Source organism: Polypterus senegalus, chromosome 1 (genome assembly GCF_016835505.1).
Source record: "Polypterus senegalus isolate Bchr_013 chromosome 1, ASM1683550v1, whole genome shotgun sequence".
Classification (NCBI taxonomy): Eukaryota; Metazoa; Chordata; class Cladistia; order Polypteriformes; family Polypteridae; genus Polypterus; species Polypterus senegalus.
This window is the reverse complement of record NC_053154.1, coordinates 158225786-158249905: the sequence shown is the minus strand read 5'-3', so window position 1 is coordinate 158249905 and position 24120 is coordinate 158225786. Positions and strand designations below refer to the sequence as shown.

Here is a 24120-nt window from a genome sequence, read left to right as displayed (position 1 = left end):
GTTACTTGATTGTTTACCTCTTTTGTAAGTCACTTCGGATAAAAGCATCTGCTAAGCAAATAAATGTAAAGATATTCCACTTGAATATTTTGCTTGAGATCCGATGTGTGATTTTAGTGTTCCCTTAATTTAATGAAGGGGTCAGGTGCCATTAATTGTGATGCACGGAGTAATGCTAGTGTAAACAAATGTACTTTGCTTTAGCAACAAATTCTCACCTGTGTCTTGTCTGCTGCTGCTCTTATTTATGTACTGACAAAGGCACCCTTATACAGATGGTTTTCCAAATCCCAGGATGTAATGCATTAGGCTTCACAGTGGCATTTTTTAGCTGAATGTCCCTCTTTCTTTATTTTCACCATGTGCAAGTTTGTAGTTTTATTTCTGTTGTAGTACTCTGTCCTTTTCTTCTCATTCACCCTTATTTTGTTATTGGACTTTTGCAGATTTTGGATATATACAGTATCTATAGATTCCATACATTTTTCTTTGTTTCTTCCTTTATTTTTTAAACACGGTAGATTGCCACTTAGAAGTGGTTTGGAGTGGTTTTTGGATTATTTATATACTCATTATAAATCCTCACAATATGAGGAATCAAAATGCTCCAAGGCTTGAGTTCTGCCTGATCACTGAACTGGGCAGCATACACTTTACATTCTTTCCATTTCTTGAATTGTGAATTTAATATATGTATATTATGTCATTATTATTGTTATTATTATATCTTATTATTTTTATTATTATTATTATATCTTAGTTGTAATGTGAACGGTTTTTGAAATAGGTGAAAATTATATAAAACCCCTGATTATTAAGCACAGCCTTTTTAATTAAATATACTTACTTTTTAATCTTGTGTTCTGTTTGTAAAATGGAACTATCATCAATCAATTAACATAAACATTGTTATACAGTATTGATATATTTGCATATTACTTGTATTTGCGCACTTTGTAAATACAATATACTCAGTTTGTAAAATGCTAAGTTAAATTTGTGTTAATTTACCTGATATCTGCAGTAAATTAGTTTTCCTTGGCATCATTTATTTAGAAAGGGGGAAGGGATGGGACAGAGGTATTTATAGCTTTCCCTATGGCAGCAAAAATACTAAAGTCGGCACTGGAGCTTATGTCACTTTTTCCACTCAACACTGATTTTGCTTCAGTGGCCACTTGCATCTTTCCTAACCTGCTGCAATCCCCAAGAAAAGAAAAACTGATAGAGACAAATATGAGGCAGAGTATATGATTGTGATGAACAGATAGGTACCTGTATGTCTTGTTTATAAAGAAAATACGGTGGGAGCTGTTTGTTGATACATTCTTGCTTATGTCAAGTATATAAAGTGTTATTTTTCTCACTCAATAAAATTGAGTTACACACTCCTGGTCTGTTTTCAGGTTCCAAGGCTTTAGGTAAATACTTTCCTTCCCAACAACAACCCAATAATTTCCAGAGACACTTATAAAGATTGATATAATTTTTTATGTAGTTTGCACATGAACTTCAGAATGGCATTTTAGTGAGTTTTATAGGATTATTAATTAGGATTTCCTTTCCAAATTAATGTCTTAAGAGTTATTTAGTATTTATATTTGCAGTAAACATTATCATTTTAATAAACTCAACCATCAAATTAGCTTTGTAACAGGAGTTTTTTATATATGTATAGTAATTGCAATTTTCTATTTAAAAATAAAACATTTTTCTTTTATATGGAAAATACTTGATAAGGAAAAAACAGTCAACAGATACAAGTGTTTTTTTTTATCTTTTAGGAAGGCCTACGACCTGGCGATACAACTAGCACCTTCTGTGGTACTCCTAACTATATAGCTCCAGAAATTTTACGAGGGGAAGATTATGGTAAATATATAAATGTGAAAAATGTGTAAACATTTCTTTATTCACACATATCCACAATATATTTATAAATATAATGGACTCTCAAGTGAGACCTTTGGCTGTAAATTAAGTATGGGTGTATGAAGAAATATGCAAGTATGTAATTTTATCACTGTTTTAAAAACTTATTTGTCCAAATATTTTTGTCCATGAGTGATTTTGCTTTTTTGGAAAGGTTTCAGTGTGGACTGGTGGGCACTAGGAGTACTAATGTTTGAGATGATGGCCGGACGATCTCCTTTTGATATTGTTGGTAGTTCAGACAATCCTGATCAGAACACAGAGGACTATCTCTTTCAGGGTATGTGTCTATTTAAGGCCCCTGTTTTTATTGAAAAGTTAATTTAAAAAATCTTGCCAGTAATAATAATACTATTAAGTCCTTTTCCTGCTTAGTTATTTTTGATTGATTTTTGCTTTATTATATAATAAGGAAAACAAACCTGAAAGTGTTATTACTAAATAGTGATTTTTTTTTTCAATATGTTGTATTCAGCTTATACAGGGTGGGCCAAAGTAGGTATACTGTGTTTATTCATACTTAACTATAGAATTTTTTTTTTTTGGGCTTTTGAGAGGAAGCTCCACACAATAGACAAATTGAATGCATTCATCTACAGAGCATTTTTTGGCATTGATGCTAACCGAAATTTGTGATTTTACTAAGTGTCATGGTGTCAGAGACAGGTTCAAGGAATATCGCAATGTTGATGGAACAACATTTTGAGCACCTGAGAGACTAAACATGACCCGATCAGTGCTGTTTACCTATTTAATAATTAAAACAGAAATAATGAATAAATACTGTATACTTTCTTTTGGTCCATCTTGTAGTTCAAATTCCAATAAGTAAAACTAAGTTCAGTCAAGAATATAGTTGGTACAGCATTCCAAACAAAAGCTTATTGGCGAGTTTGTAGGAATTATATGTAAAGAAAGCAGTTTTTTTTTTTCTTCTTCAGTGTGTTTTCATTTCAGCAGCCACTACTAAATTCTTAATCTGATACTGAAATAGAGCTTGATAAATTAATGAATTAAATATACAAAATTATGGGGATTCTCTCCTTCACATTTACAAAGACACAATTAAGAGAAATGCAGTCATTTTCCTTTCGTACAGTATTTATGTAGAATGTTTGTAATAGAGTTGTATGCTGCCCATCCTTTACTCTTCCAAAAAAGTTCTATGGTCACAGTTTAGTTTACATATCTATTGTAAATCATTTATTAACAGACTTTTAACATTTTTTAAGTATGACATTAAAATAACATATCATTGCCATGTTTAAAAAAAAAAAACTTGTAATATGTTTTATTAGATTAGATTTCATACATTTTATTAGTCCCATGGGAATAATGAAATTCATATAGCAGAAGAAACATAAAAAACAAGAATACAGACTCACAGGACAAATAATACATCCAATCAATTAATAAATAAAAGTTAACTTTTTTTATAAATTTTATTAAAAAAAATAACATTCCATGCGATCAGGTCTACACAATGAAGAAGGGTTAACATTACATACAATCAAGTCAAACTTAAGTATATCAGGTGGAAGACTTGAATTGCTTGGTATATGGTAAACATGCTCTAAGAGAGTGTCTGTATAATATGCAAACTGTTAGTGGTTCTTTATAATGGATAATTAAAGTGTTCTCAACTATATTTCTAAGCACAAACTGAGGAGTAGTTGCCATGTTTTAAAGTAAAAAGACTGGTGAAGCCAACTACTTTTGGTTCCTTGTTACAACATAATTGTGTATTTTATTCAATTGTCATTAATGCAGAGTTTTTTGTAAATGAGGAAACAAAGCTTAATTCAAAAATATGTTCATAATCACTTGGGATGATTTAGAAAAAATCTTACGGTTTGTGTTAACATTGGTTATGGCTATTTTTTTTTTTGTTTTTTGTTTAATAAGCAACACTATACAAGGTGTGTGAGTTAGTGACCTCACTCTCTCTGCTCTGCCCTGCTGCACACTATTTATACACAAGAATTTTCTGAACAAAAGCAGCTTTATGACAGAAGTTTTAATGTTTAGATTAGCATACAGTTCTATTGCACAAACAGAAAACTTCTATAAAGAGCAAAATGGCTCTCTAGTTTTAATTATGGTATCAAATTGAAACTTTTGAACAGTTCAAGCTTAGGATCTACCTGTGAGCATATTTATTTAAGAGACACTGAATGAGAATTAGTAAACTGGTCAAGGCATTTAGGATTTCAGTTTTTAAAATACTTCATTTGAGTTTTTATCATGTACTGTACAGATATCTTTGTTTTTTTATTTTAAATATTCATAATTGTTTTACCAGTTATTGATTCTCTCTCATATTGTGTTTTTTCAGTGATCTTGGAAAAACAAATACGAATCCCACGATCTTTGTCTGTGAAAGCTGCTAGTGTTTTAAAAGGATTTCTAAACAAGGTAACATTTTCTTTTTGTCTTGTTTGAACTTAGAACAACTATTGGGCAAGAAAGTTGCAAATATAAGCATAATTATATTATTGATAGTTCCATATATAGGAATTTTTTAAATTAAAACATTTCATGATTATTTGCATTTCTTTATTTGTTTAAACAAACTGTTGTGTACATCAGACAATTTTCCTGCTTTAAAATTAACTTTTTATGAGGTTAGTTTTTTTAAAGTTTGTTATACAATATTCTTTAGATTACTAAACTAGTCCCCCATTGTCACTCATAAAATAATTTAATGTCTGCCATTATGTTTTTAAAACACTACATAATACAGTAATCCCTCGCTATATCACGCTTCGACTTTCGCGGCTTCACTCTATCGCGGATTTTAAATGTAAGCATATCTAAATATATATCACAGATTTTTCGCTGTTTCGCGGATTTCTGAGGACACTGTGTCTTTTAATTTATGGTACATGCTTCCTCAGTTTATTTGCCCAGTTGATTTCATACAAGGGATGCTATTGGCAGATGGCTTAGAAGCTACCTAATCAGAGCATGTATTACATATTAACTAAAACTCCTCAATGCTATAAGATATGCTTGATTATTCTTTTGACTGCTTGATTGTTTGCTTGTCTCTGTCTCTCTTACCCTCTCTGACATTCTCTGCGCCTGACGGAGGGGGTGTGAGCAGAGGTGCTGTTTGCACAGAGGCTGTTTGCTTAACACTAGAATTACCAGAGCCTATGAAAAAACTCGTAATTCCGTCCCACCTTAAATTGCTTCTTAAATCCCTTCACACCTCTCCAGCGTCCTTTGTCCTCTAAATGTACTGATAAAGAGAAGCTAGGAGCAGCCGGCTATTCCATCCCCCACCAATTTAGAACGTGCATGAACTTCTCTCAGCTCATGCCTTGATTGAGTATCTGGGAGTGAAGTGGAGTTTTAGAGTGGAAATAATAGATCGTTATTTGGAACACACGCATTTCATGTCTGTTCCATTTCTACAGTAATCTGTGTCAACACATTGTTAAAACAGAAACGTTTTTTATATTCTAGTAGTAGATGACAAAATGTAGGCATAAACTATATAATGTATGAAGCCTGAAGTCCAAATAACAAAGAAACATTTTCACAAAAGGTTTCAAATATAACACAATTGTAAATTCTAAATTGGTGGGGGGATGGAATAGCCGGCTGCTCCTAGCTTCTCTTTATCAGCACATTTAGAGGACAAAGGACGCTGGGGGAGAGGTGTGAAGGGAATTTAAGAAGGAATTTAAGGTGGGACGGAATTCCGAGTTTTTTCGTAGGCTCTGGTAATTCTAGTGTTAAAAGATACTGACGCTCCTCTAAAAAAATGCCGCTTTATTGCGCTGCTTGGCATATTTAAAAGCACAAAAACACACGTATTGATTTTTTGATTGTTGCTTTAATCTCGCTCTCTCTCTCTCTGACGTTCTCTGCGCCTGACGGAGGAGATGTGAGCAGAGGGGCTGTTTGCACCGAGGCTGTTTGCTTAGAAGATACTGACGCTCTTCTGAAAAATGCCGCTTTATTGCGGTGCTTCAGCAAACTTAAAAGGACACCTATTGATTTTTTGATTGTTTGCTTTTCTTTGCGAGCGCTCGCGCTCTCTCTTCAATTCTCTTCTCCTGATGCAGACACTCCTTTAAAGAAAAGATATATTTGCATTCTTTTAATTGTGAGAAAGAACTGTCATCTCTGTCTTGTCATGGAGCACAGCTTAAAGTTTTGACTAAAGGGTGTTATTTCATGTCTAGAGGGCTCTAATAATGTTAACAGTGTGGGAGAGTTTATAAGGGCTTAAAATATATAAAAATAACTATACAAACATATGGTTTCTACTTCGCGGATTTTCATCTATTGAGGAGGGATTACTGTACTAGGGGGCTTCGCTTTCCAACCCCCCGGCTTGTACTACGCACCAGCCACTTCACATCTCTGCTGTTCGCATATGTGGATTTCATTTTCACCAAACAACAAATCTTTTAATTCTCGCAGATAGGCCTTTTCATTGGGAAGAAACACTACTTTTCCCTGATGGCAGCACAAATTAGGTGATTTACAAGTCTACATACTTCTGTCATATCATCCTGTGTCCATATATTCAATCTCTTTTCGCTGTTCTGTTATTTCACCGAGTAATAATTTCCGTTTGTTAGCACTAATGTGATCTTTACTATCAGCTTTTTAAGACTTTCAAATTTTAGTACTTTCATAATCTCTAACCTGCTCTGCATGTGTATCACACCAACATTTTTGAACTTCTTTATGTTCCCCTTTTCTTCTACTCTTTGTCTTTTATTTCCGACCCCACTTGGAGCTGATAGCGCATGAACTGTGTCTGACAATAAATAGCATTCATACAAATGAGAAGTGATTGGACTGTGGGCATGGTTGTAAATTTTTGAGTGGAGGGCAGGACTTGGCAAAATCTCTTGGCAAAAAGTCTTGTCTCGTGGGACCTGAAATTATCTCCAAAAAAGTCTCATCCCAGGATTTCCTTTTATAATAGAGAGATATAAAAAATATTTCTACTTTGTACTATAGTGCATATGAACACCTTTGAATGGCATACCCATAAATAATTAAACTTAAAGATGCTTCTTTTTTGCTTATTTACTTTTAATTAAAGTTATGTTACAAAAATACATAAATAAAATATGCTTCTTCAGATGTGTACAGTGCAGCCCAGAATATGACATAGCTGTGTAATAAACTGCAATATAAATTATAAAATACAAATTACCCTTCCCCTGAATCTATAATGTACAATAAGGTGGTGGTGTGAGCTTTAACTAGTAGTTAAATGTGTGATATGATTACTTGAGAAGTTTACAAGGAAGTTATCATTAATAAGTTAATCATTAACGGTTCATTTGTTGTTAAATAAAGTTTTAATTGCTTTGTTGATTATAATCCATGATTGTATATTTATTAGTTATTGCATCTTTTTCACTTCAATCAACTTTTTGTTACCTGTCCTACTACACTTGCTGAGCAAGTAGGCCCTAGTCTAATGCTACTCGATTATGTTTACCTCTTTTGTAAGTCACTTTGAATAAAAGCAACTAAATGTAAATAGGATAGTTAAAGCTATAAAAAGTTAACTTAATGGAAATTTCTTCTTTTTTATGTGAAGGATCCCAAAGAACGTCTTGGTTGTCATCCTCAGACTGGTTTTGCTGACATCATGGGCCATGCATTCTTCCGAAATGTAGACTGGGACCTTGTAAGTATTTCTGTAGAACATGATTCAGTAAACAAATTTCATATTGATAAAAGTTGCAACAGGGCTGAAAAAGTGAAGATACAGCCTTTCATTATAGCCAGCTTAAGACCTAGCTGAAAAATAAAATATAACAACTTGTACTGACAGGTGTACTCAATTGGGCAATCATCTCATTTCTTTGAATAAATAGGATGATAAATTCTATTATGAGTGAACTGAAGTTATGAGCTTTTGTTTTGAATAAGTTCGGGCATTTTGCAGATGATTGATGCTTGCTTCCTGTTGTCTTTTTATAATATTCATGTCACCTTTACCTCTGGTTTAAACCAAATATCCTGTTGAGGATTAAGGCTTTGCTCCCAAATCTCTTGTTATGAATTTTGAACAGTTTAGGATTAAGAACTGATAAATCCTTCAGAAATAAACAACTATGTATGAAAGGGTTCTTTACTGCATATATCAAAAAATGCACATATGTAATAATCCCAACAAAGAAAAATCATTTTTTAAAAGGCTTTTAACACAACCCCTTCAAATGTTTTTTCCCTGTTATGATCTTTCATTCCATTTTAACTATAATGTGTAGCATACTGCAGACAAAAGATATCTTTGCAGTCAAAACCCTGATTAGTCACCTCAGTCGTCAGTCTTCTCCTTTGTCTGCGGTGACTAAAATGGTTACTTTCCACTGACTGTCTAGGGTGAGGACTGAAATTCATATTCTGGTAGTGGGTTACAGTAGGGATTTCCAGTGGAAACAGCTTGCAAAAGGAGTGTCAGCCATGTAGAGAGAGTCTAGTTACATATGTGCCATGACATATACCCACTGAGTGCCTGGGTTGTACATTTGCATCCACACATTGTACAATGAGTGAAAAGCAACTGTCTTTAGCCAGTTAAGCCGAAGAAGAACTAAGTTTGCTTCATGTCTGCAATGATCCAATTTCTTTACAGCATGGTCTGCTACAGATGTAAAAAGAAACATAATTTATCCTCAGATCCTGTGGATTTTTATTTAGAAACTCAAACATTTGTCTCTGTTTTCAGCTTGCATTCACACTACCCTGGTGCTTTTAACCCATGAAAACGATTACATACATACATACATACATACATACACTCCAGTAGCAGCATACTGATAAAAACAATATTAATTAAAGAGTGATAAAAATGCAAGCTGGAGAGTGCGAGGTAGGTATAACAAACAATAACATTGTATAATGTTAACGTTTACCCTCGCAGGTGGAATTGAAGAGTCGCATAGTGTGGGGGAGGAACAATCTCCTCAGTCTGTCAGTGGAGCAGGACAGTGACAGCAGTCTGTCACAGAAGCTGCTCCTCTGTCTGGGGATGATACTGTTCAGTGGATTCTCCATGATCGATAGGAGCCTGCTCAGCGCCCATCGCTCTGCCACAGATGTCAAACTGTCCACCTCCGTGCCTACAATAGAGCCTGCCTTCCTCAGCAGTTTGTCCAGGCGTGAGATGTCCCTCTTCTTTATGCTGCTTCCCCAGCACACCACCGCGTAGAAGAGGGTGCTTGCCACAACTGTCTGATAGAACATCTGCAGCATCTTATTGCAAATGTTGAAGGACACCAGCCTTCTAAGGAAGTGTATGTACAGGTGGTCCTTGGGTTACGACATAGTTCCGTTCCTACAACAGTGATGTAACCCACATTTTGGTGTAAGTCAAAACACACCCTAGCCTAAGTCACTTACCTAGCTTAACACATTTGCAAAATCATAATCTAGAACATAATAACACAACTAAGCCACAGAAAAAGGAAAACAACATAAATATACTGTACTGTACACTGTACTGTAGGAACAGAAAAATAAGTGTAAAAAAAAAATCCTTACCTTCCTTCTCGCGTCTCAAAGTTTTTATGGGAGTGAGCGTTGTATGTCGAGACGTTGTAACCCGAGGACCCCCTGTAAATGTATATGTACTTCTCAAAACACTGTCCAGGTCCGAATACATTGTGAAATGCTGGCATATTGTTTCAGTGTGGACAGGCAAAAATAAAGACTTTTGAATCCATCACGCTCTGGTTGGTTCATGTTACATGGCTCTTCCCTTATTGGATTCTGCTTATTAAATGTTTCATTCCCTGATTGGGCACCCTTAATGAAAGAAACACATATTCCGACATAGTGGGCATAGAAGAGTTGCTTTAATGCCACTTTTTGTGTTGTTTACCTGCATATATCTAAATTGAGTTTGGTGACATTTTAAGGTTTCATGGTCAAGCAACTAGTTCCAATGTACTATACAGTCGGCAGGTATATATGTGTTAAAACTGAACAATCATTTTTGGTTCAAATGACATGTCTCGACGGTGCCCCAACTGTACAGGTATGATGCATGCTCACTGTAGTTGCTGTACAATGAATTTCAGGAAATTTGATGTTGACATCAGAAAATCACCTTGTGAGACTGCTCACACTTCAGACGGCTGCTTCTGAGCGTGCAACAGCCTAATTGTAAGTTGGATTCGGTCATTATAGTCAGCCACATACTCCATGTGAAAAGATGGACACTAAAGTTGTAATTCAAGCCATTTCAGAAGATCAGGTGGTGACTTCAAATTGAATTTAAAATTATGCAAAAATATGCCCAGTTAAAAATGTCTGGGCCTCCTCACATTCCCTGTGTAGGCAGATGATTAAATCATTTTCAGTTGTTTTAATAGAGATGAAAATACTTTCATGCACAATTTGAAAATACTAGTGTGGATATAGATCTTCTTTTGTGTGTGTGTGTGTGTGTGTGTGTGTGTAAAAACGCAGTTTTTAAATGTAATATAGTAGTGTGGACGTAGTCTCGGCAACACTAAAGAGGTTCAGTGTACCGCTGGATTTTTAATAGAGTGCCTTATTTGTCATTCAGTTCTCCCACTACATCATATCTGAGTGTAAAATTAAATTAAGATCTGATTATTTTTCTTTTTTTGTAGTTGGAGCAAAAGCAAGTTGTTCCTCCATTCAAGCCAAATATTTCCGGAGAGTATGGTTTGGATAACTTTGATGCACAGTTTACTAATGAACCAATACAACTTACCCCTGATGATGAGTAAGTGTTAGCAACTTATTTAACTCCTATGTTGTTTTGTATATTTTTTTCAGTTTTTGTTAAAGTTTATTGTGGTGCGAAAAGTAAACTGGTACAGTAATAAAGGCTACAAAGTGTGAAGCAGTGTGAGCCAAGAGAAAGAAAAAATAAAATGAAAATAGTTCCATTATGCAAGTAATTAAATACTTTGAATAACTACAAAAAAGTGACAGGAAGGTACAGGGAAGTGCAGAAAAGACCACAATTACACTTTGCAGCAAAATATCTTACTTAATAATGCACAATGCTTTGGGGATTTTCTTTGAAGAAAAAAATAAAAGGAAGAAAATATTACTTTATTAAAAAGCAATATTGCAATACAGTTCTTCATTTCCATTAATTCAGTTAGTTAGGTTACAGGTTTGACAGCCAAGGTCCATTAAAAAGTTTGATGAAATTAAGTTTAGCTTACTTTTCACGCGTTGTTTCCTGTAACAGTTAAGTAACACTAATGAGTGTTTGTAGTTGTTCAGGAAGTTCTGTATTATACTTGTTACACATACTTAATGATTTTATTTTTTTAATCTTGCCTGAAACATTATGTTTATCTTAAGAGTTAGTTTTTGAAATAGAATGCATAAATCAATATATAGATAAGCATTTTGCTAAGATGAAAGGTAAAATGACATTAAAAGCAAAAGAAGAGCTGCATATTTCCAGGTCCTTTGGTATCATCAAAATTGAGATTCCAATATTCTGGCTTCAGATACATTATTGTATAAATATGTTTTGTGATTTTGGAAGTTATTTTCATGTTTTACAATCATGACAGAAGGCCTAACAATTACAGAATATGTACACCTCAAAGAAATGAATGTCTCTATGTAGTAAATCATGGCATGAGATCATTCAGACTTTCAATATGTGTTTTTTATTTTTACAATAATAACTTTCATTTTTATGACATTGTGTTTTTATTGAAAGAAGTCTAGGTTTCCTTATCACCTATTTCCTTCTGCTCATGAACAAATCAACCCAGGACTATGGTTACTGTTAGCTGGTGTTGCACTTTAATAGCCTACAAGCTGTTCTACCATTATATCCAAATGTGAAAGTAATGGAGATGAATCTTTGAGTCTTTCAGACCTTATCCATATGAGCCAGAATGCACTAATGAAGAAGAGCTACAAGAGAGTATTGGAATTACAGACACAACCAGTGGTTCATTTTTAGTGTGCTAACCCTAATGTCACTAAGAGGGATTTATTTATGTTGTAGGGAGTTTGCCTTGCAGTACGTAATTTGTGCTGTTGGTGAGATGGGTTGTTTGCCATCACCATCCATGTACTTCTGAAAACGTTTTTCCGTTTGTGCAAAATAAGTTTGAAAAATTAATTGGTGTCTTGAAAGAACCAAATTGACAGCTTTATCAGAGTACATATTTATGTTTTTGTCACACTATTTAGCTGCGGAATGATTTCTTACCTGTTACAGTGTGGCCTGAAAGATGTAAAATCTTACTAGTTTTGCAGTAGAGGCTCTGAAATTCTTAAAGCACATTGCACAGTATATTGCAATAGTACAGTAATAAATAGTATTGCAATTTTTAAAGAGCACTCGATAGAAAGTGCAGGCACAATTTTTTAAATTTGTTTTCATGTCCTTGTTATTCGTATCTATACACCAATTTAGCTGTAGGCGTATTTTAGGCTTTATAGACATTTGTTTTACTTCCAGATTATTCATAATTTCCTGGGAAGCTCATTTAGTCCTTTGTGAGTTGTCCGAATTGCGTCTAATTCGTGTGACCTAATGTTTTCCACTAAAGGAGAGAATTTTTGTCAGCTGCCAGTGGCATTTCCTTGTCAGCTGCCAGTGGCATTCCCTTTCATATGCCAGGATTTCTAGCTGTAGCAGTATTCCTGCCCTTTTCCAAAGTCCCATAAACGTCTGCAGTGGTTTCCTCTTTTATCACATCTTGACATATATCTAGTTTTAATGAAGGAGACTGTTTAAAAAAAAAATGTTTGGTTCAATGTGTGAAATTATTTTTTTTTAAAAAAGAGCAAGTACAGTGAAATAAATCACAGGAAGATAAAATGTGATTCTTTTGGATGCTGTTTTTAATGCTTCTACCATTTGTTATGGTGGTGTGCTTAGTTTAAGAATATTTCTTTCTTCATGCTTAAGATTAAAAAATGAATGTATGATCTTTGATACATGTCCCTGTTATTTATACCCACTGTTATTTTGTGTGTAAACCAATGGGTCAAAAATTCATTCATACAGTTTAGGACCCAATAAATCCTATCCCAACAGCATCTGGGTCAAGACAAGAATCTTACCAGGGTACACTCATGTCAGGTCTTTTAAATAAAAGTTTACGGTGAAATATACAGAGCAACTTGCAATAATGTGTCACTCAAAAATCTCATCATGTCTTCAGTTAACATGGCACTCAGTCTTTGGGGTGTGCCATTTTTAATATATTTTTGAGAATAGTTCAGTTATATTTTTCCACTAAGTGTTTTTAGTGATTAATTTGCAAACTCTTGCATGTATATTTTGTTCATAGTTTTGTTTATTTTTAGTAAATAAATATTTCGCCCTTCATTTCTTGACTTTTTGTTGAAATTAAAAGGTGCAAGCCTATAAATTTTTGCTGTGCCTTTATTTTCCTTTCGTTTCTGGTATTTTAAACTAGAGAGTTCCTGTGCCACCATGTTGTATTTACAAGTAGTTTTGAGATTGAACACATTTCTTGGTGGATGTGAATATATACAGCTTGATTTTTGTTTTTTATTTATATGGTAGAATTAACAATTTTATTTTATTTTTTTCTGTGATTGTTATGGTTTGTCAAAATAAAAATAGAGTCACTTTAAGAATAAGCTGTTATACTGTATTTAGACTGCTGGCAGAGGTGATAAAGGCTTAGGGTGGCAGAAAAATAAAGGAGCTGCTAAAGTTAGTTCTGGACCTGGTTTTTCTGATGTCAAGAAGTGTCTGTCCCTTATGCTGGAAATAATTATAGGGCCTGGTTAGTAATTACCCTTTTAGGGAGTTTAAAGTCACCTCAAGCCATAAGCAGAATTGAATCTGGATGAAAAGGCTCCCTGGTGGGATGTGAAGAGATCAGGGTCATGAGAGGTGAGAAAAGAAATGCTGGGTGGTAATTTATGGGGGTCAAGTGAAAGAGCACCTCACCCCCTATTGTAGACCAGAAAGCTGATGTCTAGAAAGGTCTAATGCTTTGCCTTTCTCCTTGATTCATTGCATTTTTTGTGTTAATAATTTTTTTTTTTTAATAAATGCACTGTTTTTGTGAAATTTTTGCCACTTTGGCATCATTACTGGTGTGAAAGATGCCACAATTGGATAGTCTTGTGCTTTTTAATTTATATATTAGAATAACATGTGATGTGTTTCTGCAACATTTTCTCTAATATGCATATTCTGCCTTTGATTTTATAGTGACGCTGTGAAAAAGATTGATCAGTCAGAATTTGAAGGTTTTGAATACATCAACCCTCTCCTGATGTCAGCAGAAGAATGTGTCTAGCAGAGAAATGTATTTCTGTTGCTGTTATCTTGGCAGGTCTGCATGATAAAGATCCTGTGTGTGACATCATCTTACTTCATATCATGCCTGAAAAACATTTTCTTTCAGCAATTGAACATTTGGAAGAACTCTGGCAAAATGCAGCATAGTTCCTCAAAGGTTTCCTTATGCAATTTGTATTTGTTGTTTGTTTCACCCTCATTTTTACTGGTAAAATAGCTTTGGTTTAGTTTTGTATTACATATGTGCTGTGGTCAGCATTCCATTCCATGCAGTAGCCTGTAGAAATCAAATACTAAGCTGCTGTTTACTAAGGCCACTCTTAGTCAAAATCCTTGTGTTATTTTTATGGATAGAGAGGTTGTACTAAGTTCTAGAGAAATGATGCAAATATGCAAGGAAATCACAGAGTGCAGGTACATGAAGAAGTGTGCTGCAACTTTCAAGACCAGTGATGAGTGAAGCATACACAACATTTCTGCAGTTTGTGCTATGAGACTAATGCTTTGATGCAGGTACCATCATTTGAAAGATATTCTCAACCTTAGATCACATGGTACACTACTCCTGATTTTAATTCATTAAAATGATTTTAAAGTTGGACGTTATTAGTTGTGAGGCTATTTGCAAAAACCTGACAAGGCAATGGATGCGATTGATGCTTTAAATGTTGCATGTTGGTTTGGGATTTACCGTTAAGGTTTGTCATATAAAATGATATGAAGGTGAATTTCTTTTTGCAACAGACTACACATACAATATATTGCAGACTGTTTTTATTAATAATTAATCTATTAAAAATATTCACATTCACAAGTATAGACACTATGAAAATGTATAGGTAACACCTACCCAAATATACCATCAAAGGAATTGGCCATCCTGGTTTTTTTCCTCAAGAACAATAATACTTCCAACTGCATTGGTCATCATATTCTCTGTGCTAGTAATCACTATAATTCTAATCGCATTAACCTATTCAGAATAGATTTTATTGGATGGTCTCTTGCACACCAGACCAAACTAATTTTGAGAAAATTGATCACAATTTTAAAATATTCATTGGTAATATATCAAACATTTCTCTATGATATCTCAAACCTAAGAGTCAACATGTTTTAAATTTTGCTGATATATTTTTATTTTCCTGGCTTTTAATCAGTTGCCTACATGGAAAACTATAAGTAGAGTATTGGAAGTATCAGGTGTAATTTTTTTCCTTTTCAAATATTATATTACTTGGGCAGATGCACAGAGACAGCAGATCAGATGTAAATATTAAATTCTTAATTTTACATTGTTCATTTAGAGAAAAGTAAGGTGTCATGCATTAAACAATTACACATTAACGATTTAGGCGTCATGCATGGGTTATTGTCAAAAAAAGATACAGAGTGTACAAAAACAAGACACACACCATTTTAGGTCAAAGAAAGGCTACAGAACAGAATCCTAGGGTTTCAGGTGGTCCATGGCTAAAACCTTGTTTTGTGTATTTTGAGTCTTGGTGCGCTTGCAAAGCTTTTCTGTAAGATGAATGTGTGTGTGTTTTTATATATATATATATACACACACACACACACTGTATACATGCTGAATGAAAATGTTCAGTCACACCAACTGTTTTACTAGATATTCCCTCCTAATGGTCTGTGCCCCATACAAGGTCATTGCGCACAAGAAGCTCAGATGGCATCAGGTGGTGTGTAGGAGAGCATTGCCACTTTAACATAGACTTTGCCCAATAATATTATTTGCTTTTATTTGTTTTGTATTTATTACTGGAAGCCTTAAGTGGCATCATTATCTGCAGATACGAAAGAACAGAACTGTATGAGGCAAAAGGCAGCTGGGATGCTGGGCTTCATTCTTTGACTTCTTTTGCTCTCAATGTCACTATAGAAATGCCCATAAAATTTACTCTTCATATTGAGGTTCGTGCTTTAGAATAAGTAATATAAAATTTCTTCCTCAATAAATGTGTCCTCAATGTGTGACTGTATATGTGTTTATAATATAAAGATATGTGGCTAAATATGTGCACACAAAATATGCAAGTGTTTTCAATCATTCCTGAGAACTGATTTTATGTATTCTTAATTTTAGCTGTAATTTTATTTTACATGAACGTTAAATGTGGAGCACAAAGCAGAGAAAAATAAGTCTTTGTTTATTTACTGCTGTATTTTATTTTTTACACTTTTTTATTGTTGCATTCAGACACAACTTATTTTTTTACAAGTGGAGTCAAATACTGTAACACTACTTAGCATATTTTAATTTTAGGTTGATTGCAACTTAACAGGTACTTAAACTTTAATACACTGTACTGCTGTCAAAGAGGAAATGTCTGAGTACACTACATCTTATCCTGCTTAATGTGTATTGTTTCCACCCAAAGACAATTGTAAAACATATATATTAATGAGCAAGGAGTGAATACTGAATGAACATTAATTTTATGTCACAGCATTGCATTTGGTTCAGAGGGTAAATCAGTAGAAAGAAAAATAAAACAATAAGGCAACCTTGACATGTGGTTGGCGCCTTTGTAAACATTATTTTCATAACAGCTGCACTTTGATGCACAAATAAGCATTCTTTGTCAATAAATTTAATAAAGTGATTTAATGTTTTTGTTTTTTGTTTTCTGTGGAATTTTTTGTAAATAATAGTTTCATTTTGGCAGCAGCTAAACCTGCATAAATTGTCTATACTGCTGAATTACTAGTTGCCTTCTTGGTTGTATACTTGTAAAAAGTATTGACATACTCCAAAATGTTTTTGAAGTTTTCTGCAGGATTCTTCTGTTCACTTAAATTGAACTCTCCAGTGTGTCTGTCTTCAGCAGTTTACTTTCTTCAATGAAACACAAGCTAAAGAGTCCATTCTCTTCTCTTGCATTCTATGAATTGTTTTCCATGAGATATAACTGGGTTTCTTAACTGCTTCTGTGAGATTCTGTCCTCCTAAGGTTAGCTGTTTATCTACTCCTTTGCAGTAGATTCAAATTAATCTGGTAGCGTTTCCATACAGTATATACTATATAATAAAATACCAATGTTTGTGTTGGTGTGTGTTTAGTCCTTCCAAGTACTGGGATTGGTCAGTTTCACCTTGGATGCTCAGTTAAGTGTGATTGAGACAGGAAGCACTGGGAAAGAGGTTGACACCAAGAACAGCAAAGAAAGACTAGGAGGAATGCTGAGAGCTGCCTTCAAAGTATTTGCAAGAATATGCATGATGTTTTCACAGCAGGTAATAGGGGCCTATCTATCATTGGTAGTAGTTGTATTGTCAGCAATTGTCCCACATCTATGGCAAGAGATATGAAATATTTTAATCTTACTCTGTTAATGTCTTTAATGTAGCTAGTAATATATACTGGTTTGGTTTTGAAAGTACATACTTGAAGAAGGGGTGAAATCTCATTCAATATTTTGCTGATTTGTTTTCATGTTGCTGCACCCAGTGGGATTATAGATAAAAGATTTTCTTTTGTAAAAACCAAGAGTTGTAATCAAACTGTGTTTTTTGTAATTATGACATTATGTCTCTTCCTAGAGCCCGGTCCCAAAATGCTCAAACTATTTTATCAGTATATCAGTAAGAGAACATTGCCACTGCTCACTGTAAGGGTTTGAGCGGTGAATTTACTTAGTTTCTTTTATTTGCTTTATTTTAGAGGGACAGTGAAATTCTTGCTAGAGATTGCCCTTAGTAAAGTCAGCTGTATTTAAAAAGAAGTAATAGAGAAGGGGTGAGAACAAGAGTACAGCATGGACTCGTTTACAAAAGTTTGTCAGTCAGTCTTTTTCCAACCCGCTATATCCTAACACAGGGTCACAGTGCTGGGGCCAATCCCAGCCAACAACTTGCTTATCTACTCTGCTATACAACCTACTTAAAACACATCAATTAAAGCTGCTTCATCCATTTCAGGTTGGCTAGGCTATAGCTGCAACTAGTAGTTTTGGACCCAATAAACAGGAATCTGTCCTGGATTAAGTAAGTCTTACACAAACACCCACAGTCACGTATACAGAGCTGAATGTGAGTCGCTAATTAGCCTAACCTAGACAGTCATTGGACAAATATTCAGACAATAGACAGGTAATGATTAGGTCAGGATTCAAACCCAGGCCTCTAAAACTGTGTTGTAGATGCAAGCATGCTAACTATGTCCCCGAGCTATCCATGACTCAGTGTGTTAATAATGTATGTTATTCATCAGTTCTTCAGTACTAACTTGGATATTTTTTATCTGATACAATCCAGATGCTGGATCCTCCTGACTTGATGCAGATTCAAAAAAGAGCCACAAAAAATTATGAGGCCTGAGATTTTTCAGGTAAGGAAGACAGAGGTTTTGAGCAAAGGCTATTCTACTCATTAATCATGGCACTGGAGATTAGTGACGTGTTGCATGTTGATTAGCACATTCAAGTAAGAATTTCACTGTAGCTGAACACATGACAGTAATGACCTTATAAGCCAACCATGTCTCCAGTGGCAGAGCACAAACAAAGCAAGCTAGAGAAATTCACAGATTGATGCACATTCTGAGTCACTACGGCATATTTAGTCAACTTTTTTCTCTAGACTAAGAAAGCAAATGGCAACTACTGAACACATGAAGCAAACCTTATTCGATCCAGCCAGATGTTTCTATCTTCATTTAGCAGTCTGATAAAAACAGCTGTGGTCAACTATTTGAAATGGAGGTATGCTTTCTCTCCAAATGTCAAAACTAGGCCGTAAATTGGTGACATTCACAACCAGGCAGGTTAAGGAGGCAGTCATTTGGTATCTGCTTTTTCTGTAATTGTATGCAAGGTTAAAGTTTATGGTCATTGTGCCATAGACTGTTGAGCACAAACATTCTTGTTTTAAAAAATGAAAATATAGACCAAGACCTAAGTGAAAAATGGCATCGTGGGGGACACATGTTAGCAGATTCGTATGAATAAGTATCTCTTACTGGTTTTCCAACTGCTGAGAAGATTATAAACATGACTTGTACATATATGTAGTTTTTCAACTTATGCATCCATTTCAAACCTGCTTACCCAGTTTAGGATCACACTACCAGCATTATGTTCCATGCCATTTCTGGACAAATTCGTGCTCACTCATGGCGGGGCAGTTGGTGCTGCCTATTAACATGGATATCTTTGGGAAGTTTACAATAAAGGTTATGGGGCATGGAGGAGGAGCTTAAAACTTTCTGAATATGTCCCTTTTTCTAGCTAAGACAACTGTCAAGTATTGATCCATGCCTCCTGTTTTTCTGACAGAAAAAAAAAATATTATTTTATCTCATATTCCTGGTACTGTTTTTCTTGTGGTAAGGAAACCTTTTCGATTTACTTGTGCACATTCTCTCATAAGTATGGAAGTACAGTAATCCCTCCTTGATCGCGGGGGTTGTGTTCCAGAACCCCCCGCGATAGATGAAAATCCGCGAAGTAGAAACCATATGTTTGTATGGTTATTTTTATATATTTTAAGCCCTTACAAACTCTCCCACACTGTCAACATTATTAGAGCCCACTAGACAGGAAATAACACCCTTTAGTCAAAAGTTTAAACTGTGCTCCATGACAAGACAGAGATGACAGTTCTTTCTCACAATTAAAAGAATGCAAATATATCTTCTCTTCAAAGATGCGTGTCAGGAGCAGAGAATGTCAGAGAGAGAGAGCGCGCACGAGAGAAAAGCAAGAAAATCAATACGTGCTTTTGGGCTTTTAAGTATGCCAAAGCACCGCGATAAAGCAGCATTTTGTACAGGAGTGTCCGTATTCTCTAGGCAAACAGCCCCTCTGCTCACACCCTTCCATCAGGCGCAGAGAATGTCGGAGAAAGAGAGGGAGAAAGTTACAGAGAAAAGCAAACAATCAAGCACCGCACGGGAAGCATATCGTATACAGTATCATTGAGTTTTATTTAATACACTAGCAACTTGGCACGCACTACGCTGCGCATTGGATGACCACAGTTGAAGGACTCAATCGTAAGGACCTCTCATCGGGTGTCTCATTGGCACGCTTTTGCCTCTTTCTTTCGTGATCACGGCGTAATCTGTCTTCTCTCTCTGTAGGGGTTTCAGTTGCCTTTCGTTGTGCGGCAGAGACGCGTCATTGAGCTAATCTGTGTGAATGCTGAGTGTCCATTTCTTGCGAGCGACTGTCACGCCTTTGCCTCTTAGCTTCTTGATCACGCTGTAATGTGTCCTCTCTCGCAGCAACAGGTTTAGTTGCGTTTCGTTTCAGCATTGTTCCGTAAGGACTCCTCCGTACAATTGCACATGGGTAGCTGAAGACGGAAAGGCATAGTGAAACACACGAATTGGTGACCAGGGGAACTATCTGACTCAGACGCGGGGCTTGAAATACTCAAGTGCACATGTTATTTATAATTTAATTTTTTTTTTGTTATTAACTTCCCCAAAAGAGTTGATCCCTGTAAATAGTTAATAGTATATGAACAATAATTGTAGTACGGGCGTTAATTAGCGTCACACCTCATAACCTGCATACACCACGTGTTTGGCTGTAATGCAAGAAGCGCGGTGGACGCTGTAAGGGTAGGTTGTGGTTTCTGTTTCTTTCGTGATTTTTTTATTTCATTTTATTGATTATTTAATAGGCAGAGGGAGAAGAGCGTTAATGTGACGCTCTGTCTATTTCTTTACTTTTGTTTTGAATAGATTTTCGGGAACAGGAAAAATAAAAGCAAAGGGGAAAGAACGGAGGAGGGTAAGCAGGAATTCTGAGAGGAGACAGACTGGGGCTTTTCTACGGGGCGGCTATACAGCCAAAAGGAATGCGGACCCGGACACGGACAACGCGCTGGGCTTTTATTATATAGATAATACATGCTCTGATTGGGTAGCTTTTAAGCCATCCGCCAATAGCGTCCCTTGTATGAAATCAACTGGGCAAACAAACTGAGGAAGCATGTACCATAAATTAAAAGACCCATTGTCCGCAGAAATCCGCGAACCAGCGAAAAATCTGTGATATAAATTTAGATATGCTTACATTTAAAATCCGCGATGGAGTGAAGCTGCGAAAGTCGAAGCGCGATTTAGTGAGGGATCACTGTAAATCCAAGCAATACCAACCACATGACATGGAAGGTTTACTGTGATTTGGTGTGTCTGGAGAAAACCACCCACTTGGGAATGTGAAAGATTGTTGTGCATTGAGACTAAGGGCTGACACGACTGGTCTTCTTCTAAAATGGCTGAATCCCACAGTTGTTGATTTGTTTTTTGTTTTTTTTTTCTTCAAAAAGGACATGTATGAAACTCTTTTACAATGTGTATGTAATCACAAGATGCGGTTCAATATTCAACGACTGTCTTGGTTCAAAAAAAATAAGACGGTTTGGTAAGTTTTTAAGCTTTTTCTCTGTGCCCCACATATTTCAATATAAGAAAGACACATTTTAAAATTTATAGAAAGCTGTTAACACAATTTTGTGTGGCAGTACTAATCATGATGCTGGCCCCCTACTGAAACTCCTCATATGTACTTACTAAATTCTGTCATTTACTGTTCCAATTATTGGAATGTCATCCTCCTTTTCATTATTTATGTCAAGATTGCCTTGACGATTTGCCACAACTTCAGCAGTTTGCGAGCACCAGTGCTACTTATACCGTCTGTTTGTGCATGTGATTGTATCTTCTGTCATGTTAGAAAAGGGCCATACGGTACATGAGACAGAATTTTGTCCAGAAAGGTCATGGCTCTTTTTCTCCTGGAAATTGCTGCAAAGTCATATCTATGTTATGTCACCTGGCTTGTCATCCTTGCTTGAGAACAGAACCTCCTAGGCCTTGAGTGTCTGCCAAGTGAAATTGTTTTCAGCACACCTGAAAGAGAACAAGTTATAATTCTTCAGAGTAGAGTCATAACCTCAAACTTTCAGGTACACAGACATTGCACACCCAATGGCGCAATAACGAAAACTTACATCGAACTGTGGTCTAATGCTGTTTCTGCATCAGCCTTTTTTCCGCTTTCATTTAATTAAAAAAAACTGGATATTTTTAAGTACAGCACAGCATTACAAAATTCTTAGGGAGTTGCAAAGTTTTTGATGTAAGCTTCATTCTTCTTGTCCATGGGCACTGGCATATTACCCATTCATTACTTTTATAGAAATCAGTTTGAGATGTCTGGCACTTTTCGTTGCTGTGTTTCTTATCAGGCTGAAACAAAAAGTCAAAGGCTAAGTCCTCTGCTGGACATATCAGCATATTATGCATTAAAGTGCCCTTTCATATATGTCTTGATTAATATTAATATGTTGTATCTAGTATTGTTTTGTTTAACTTGGACCAACCAAAGCAAATGTATACAACTTTCAGTAATACTGGAGATTGTAAAATGCAGAAGTGCACTGCCTTGCACCCTGTGTTGGCTTGGATTGGCTCCAACAGACCCCCATGATCCTGTAGTTAGGATATAGCGGGTTGGATAATGGATGGATGGATGGACGGATGGACTGATCTGTATTTATACCAAATACAGATCATTGAAAAAGTGTTGTATGCCTCCTGAAAAGTGATTTAATGAAAAGACCCATGCCTGCCTTTGATATGTCATTGAGTAAAGTAAAGCAAGTATGGAAAGAGATCAAGTATTATTTATTCTACAGAGATATTTTAGAATGGACACATGTTGGTACCCCTAAAAATGCTCATAAATAATTGGATTAGAGTGACTTTTCAAACTAGCTGTTTTCTTTAATTAGTATCACAAATGTCTCCAAAATCAGTCGTTCATCATTTTAAAATGGAGTAAACTAGTTACTCTGCTCTTTGGTATCATTATGTGTCCCACACTGAACATGGACCAAAGAAAGCAAAGGAGAGAGTTGTCTTAAGAGATCGGAAAGAAATTTATAACAAGAATGTTAAAGGCTAAGGCTATAAGACAATTTACAAGCAGCAGCTTGGTGTTTCTGTAACAACAGTTCCTAATATTATGAAGAAGTTTAAGGTCCATGGGACTGTAGCCATCCTTCCTGCATGCAGCCACCAGAGGAAAATCGACCCCAGAATGGGCAGAAGGATACTGAGAATGGTAGGCAAAAAGCCAAGCACAAATTCCAAAGAAATACAAGCTGAACTCCAAGGTCAAGGTCCATCAGTGTCAGATCACACTAAGAAGATCCAGGAGGACTCCATATAAAAAAGCCAGACTGGACTTTACAATATGTATATTGACAAGCCGTAGTGCATTTGAGAGAATGTCCTTTGGAGAGATGACACAGAACTGGAGCTTTTTGGCAAGTTACATCAGCTCTATGTCCAGTGAAGTGAAGCTTTAAAAGAAAACCACACCATACCTGCTGTGAAATATGGAGGAGGCTTGGTTATGTTTTGGGGATGGTTTGCTGTGTCTGGCATCCAGTTGCCTTGAGTCTGCTTAGGGAACAATGAAATCTCGACGATCAAGACATTCAGAAGTGCAAACATACTGCCCAGTGTCAGAAAGCTCTGTCTTAGTTGCAGGTCATGGAGACTCCAACAGGATATTAACCCAGAACACACTGCTAAAAGCACCCAAGAACAGCTAAGAACAAAACATGGAAATATTTTGAAGTAGCCTTCTATGAGATTTGAATTTTCCTGAACATCTATGGAAAGAAGTGAAACATGCTTGTCTTTCAATCCTGACACAGCTAGGGCAGTTTGCTGAGGAAGAGTGGGCCAAACTACCTGCTGACGGGTGCAGAAATCTCAGTGAGAGCTCCAGGAATCACTTGCTTGCACTGATTGCTCTAAACATTGTGCAACAAAATATTAGGTTAAGGGGCCCATCATTTTTGTCTGTGCCATTTTCATTTGTGTTGTTATTTGAAATATTCTGTTGAATCAAAACAC

General features: G+C 35.7%; 1 protein-coding gene across 1 annotated transcript in view; it reads left to right on the top strand.

Annotated features, from left to right (window-relative positions):
• prkci (protein kinase C, iota) overlaps nucleotides 1–16857 on the top strand; it is a 90699-nt gene extending 73842 nt beyond the window's left edge. Inside the window, exons 13-18 of the mRNA XM_039761203.1 lie at nucleotides 1785–1872; nucleotides 2087–2212; nucleotides 4268–4347; nucleotides 7511–7600; nucleotides 10560–10675; nucleotides 14129–16857. Of these exons, the coding sequence (XP_039617137.1) occupies nucleotides 1785–1872; nucleotides 2087–2212; nucleotides 4268–4347; nucleotides 7511–7600; nucleotides 10560–10675; nucleotides 14129–14216 (588 nt within the window). The 3' untranslated portion in view covers nucleotides 14217–16857. The remainder of the gene's footprint in view (nucleotides 1–1784; nucleotides 1873–2086; nucleotides 2213–4267; nucleotides 4348–7510; nucleotides 7601–10559; nucleotides 10676–14128) is intronic.
• The last annotated feature ends 7263 nt before the right edge of the window (nucleotides 16858–24120 follow it).